The sequence below is a fragment of the Cebus imitator genome, unplaced genomic scaffold (genome assembly GCF_001604975.1).
Source record: "Cebus imitator isolate Cc_AM_T3 unplaced genomic scaffold, Cebus_imitator-1.0 Scaffold571, whole genome shotgun sequence".
Taxonomy (NCBI): domain Eukaryota; kingdom Metazoa; phylum Chordata; class Mammalia; order Primates; family Cebidae; genus Cebus; species Cebus imitator.
Genome location: NW_016107886.1, coordinates 1,429,948 through 1,433,268, shown reverse-complemented (window position 1 = coordinate 1,433,268; position 3,321 = coordinate 1,429,948). Strand labels below are relative to the sequence as shown.

The 3,321-nt window shown below is 48.9% G+C and overlaps 1 protein-coding gene across 1 annotated transcript in view; it reads left to right on the top strand.

Moving 5' to 3' along the window:
- The first annotated feature begins 1,658 nt into the window (after positions 1 to 1,658).
- Positions 1,659 to 3,321, top strand: part of TRIML1 (tripartite motif family like 1) — a 9,773-nt gene continuing 8,110 nt past the window's right edge. Inside the window, exons 1-2 of the mRNA XM_017516029.1 lie at positions 1,659 to 2,198; positions 2,377 to 2,472. Of these exons, the coding sequence (XP_017371518.1) occupies positions 1,791 to 2,198; positions 2,377 to 2,472 (504 nt within the window). The 5' untranslated portion in view covers positions 1,659 to 1,790. The remainder of the gene's footprint in view (positions 2,199 to 2,376; positions 2,473 to 3,321) is intronic.

Below are 3,321 nucleotides of genomic sequence, written 5' to 3'. Positions count from 1 at the left end.
CATTTATAACTCATTTACAGAAAAATCAAGCCATGTGCAATGAATTCTTTTAGTCACCAATGAATAACACATGCTTATTGTGTTATGAAGCTTATAAAAGAAAACAGTTAAACCAAAGCGGGAAGTCGGATGGAACAGATCAGTGTGACGTGAACACAGAATGTGCCAGCCTCTCAATTCCAAACTGGAATACTGGCTCTGTGAAGTGCCGTAAGTGTCTTGTGAGACTTACTCTAATGATTCCGGTAAATGTTAAAGACTCCTTTCGGGGTTGTGTTGAAGTAACACACTGAATGGAGGTGGTAGTTCATAAGCTCTTTTTCTAGTGGTGGCAGTTAGTGTATTATAGACTTTTTTTTCTTTGCGATGGAGTGAGGGATGGAGGCAGAAACAGAGCGTGAGGATCCGGGGGGGAGGCTAACCCCCTGGGCTTTGAGGAAGAGCTTTGGAGGCGCCACTTCTTGGCATGCAGTGAGCGGAAGTGGGGCAGGACAGGGGGACCAGGGGACACAGTGAATCTGTGGCATTTGGCCCTCACCTCAGTGTTCACCCGGCACGGATTCCATACTAGGCATTTACGTTTTCTTTTTTGAGACAGGGTCTCGCTCTGTGGCCCAGGCTGGAGTACAGCGGCGCAATCTCGGCTCACCGCAACCTCCGGTTCAACCAACTCCCCTACCTCAGCCTCCCAAGTAGCTGGGATTACAGGCGCATACCACAGCGCCCAGCTAAGTTTTTTTGTATTTTTAGTAGAGTCTGGGTTTCACCATGTTGGCCAGACTGGCCTCGAACTCCTGACCTCAGGCAATCCACCTGCCTTGGCCTCCCAGAGTGCAGGGATTACAGGCGTGAGCCACCACGGGCGGTCAGCATTTACTTTTTCATATGTTTAAAAAAATGTCTGCACACTTAATTTCTGTCCAGTAAGAACTGGTAGAGAATCGGGGATTTGAAAGGGCCTGGTCTGGAAATTTCCAATGGGTGAACATAAGTGAGCAAAATTACATTTATACTAAAATATAATTCTTTCTCTCTGCTCCATAATGGGATAGTCTCTTGAGGCAATTTCTAGTTAGAATGCCATTTTAGGTGCTTTCCATGATGGCAGATGGGTGAGCACTAGGCTCTGCAGGGGACAACAATAAACATTGTGCGCCTAAAACCAGGGAATACTCGGTGGAAGAGTTCTCATTTCGCTGGGATGAATAAAATTCAGTAAAAGTCCACAGTGCCCAGTGAAGGAGCAGAAAGCTTAGACTTTCGTCAAGCAGGGAAGAGGGCTGGTGAGAAAGGACTATCCTCAACTAGGTTTTATTACTGGAGTTTCCCAGAAGATTTGGACCAAATTTCCAATTCAGATATTATTAGAGATCATCAAAATTCAATCTCTTTACTGGCTTACACCAAATTACCAACCGTCCCGCCTAAAACCCATGTGTTCAGATGGTTCCACAGCTCTGTTTATGTACAATAACCAGTTCTCAAAATGGTAACTGTGTTAGAAGCCAGAATCCTCAGCCTCCAGCATGTGTGGCTTGCACAGAGATAAGACTCAAGGTTTGGGCTGGTGAAGAGCCCAGAGCACAGGAGTTCCGCATTACGTCATAATTGGCTTTGTGTGGGACAGTGTGTGTCCCTGGGTGAAATCAGGCACAGGAGAGAGAAGGGTTTCGTGTCATAACAGCATAGCAACGGATCCCCACGAGTTACTCTAGACTGTAGGACCGCAGGGAGGGCGTGCGGGCCTCAGAACAGAGGTGGAACCTTGCCCCGTGTCCATCCTCGAGAAAATGTCCACAGTGGATCTGATGGAGAGCCTCAGGGAAGAGCTCACCTGCTTCATCTGCCTGGATTATTTCAGCAGCCCAGTGACCACCGAGTGTGGGCACAGCTTCTGTCTCATGTGTCTCCTCAGGAGCTGGGAGGAACACAGCACGCCTTTGTCTTGTCCTGAGTGCTGGAGGACCTTGGAGGGCCCGCATTTCCAGCCCAACGAGCGTCTGGGGAGGCTGGCCACCATCGGCAGGCAGCTCCGGTCCCAGGTGCTGCAGAGCGAGGATGAGCCGGGCGGCCACGGGAGGATGCCCGCCGCTGCCAAGGCGCTCTCCGACGACGAGCAGGGTGGCAGTGCCTTCGCAGCCCAGAGCCATGGTGGAAACAGAGTGCATCTGTCCAGCGAGGCTGAGGAGCACCACAGGGTAAGACAGCTGCCCAGCAGGAACCCCAAATTCAGCCCAGGCTCCCCCACGAGCCTTCCGAGCGTCCTCTGAGGGGGACAGTCACGGGTGCTCTCTGAGCACCACATCACAGACTTGGGTGGGTCCCACTGCCACCTGGTACCCTGCTTATTTGCCACAAAGTTTGTTTCTATTGCAGGAGAAACTTCAGGAAATCCTAAATCTTCTGCGTAAAAGGAGAAAGGAAGCTCAGGCTGTGTTAGCCCACGAGAAGGAGAGAGTGATGCTGTGCAAGGTCGGTGTCCGTCTGACTTTTGGGGCTTGTGTAAGATCCCCTGAGGGGGACTAAAGGGAAATTTAGCAAAATATTAGAAAAAAACACACATTTTTCCAGTCTCATCCCTAAAATATACAGTGTCCTTCCACTGGGCTGCCTGCTTCTGACTGTCCTCGTGGGAATCTCAAGGCTCAGCTCAAACTTCCCCACCTGTAGGAAGAGACCTTTGTGCAGCTAGACAACGCTGTGGCTTCCTCTCTGATGGCTCTGATATAATTATTTAAAACACAGGTGATACTTATCAACATATAACATAAGACGGAAAGCAAGTTAAAAAAGAAATATCTTGGCCGGGCACAGTGGCTCATGCCTGTAATCCCAGCACTTTGGGAGGCCGAGGCAGGCGGATCACAAGGTCAGGAGTTTGAGACCAGCCTGGCCAATATGGTGAAACCCCCATCTCTAATTAAAATACAAAAATTAGCTGGGTGTGGTGGTGCTCACCTGCAGCATGCCACTACTTTGGAGGCTGAGGCAGGAGAATCGCTTTAACCCGGGATGCGGAGGTTGCAGTGAGCCAAGATCTCACCACTGCACTCCAGCCTTGGAGGCAGAGGGACTCCGTCTCAAAATAAATAAGTAAACGAAAAAGAAATATCCCAAAAGCACTGAGGGAAAGATGCAAATTAAAAAGTAATAAAGAGAAAGACATAAAAGCAAAATAGTGGTTTAAGTTATGGTTGGCGAGTGCTCAAGGTCACTCCTGCATTTGGATTTGAGCTCCGCAGCAGTCAGAGCAAAGGGCTAAATATTTAATTAGATACTTTTTTAAACTGTGTTTCTGATTATCCCAAGAGACTTTGAATT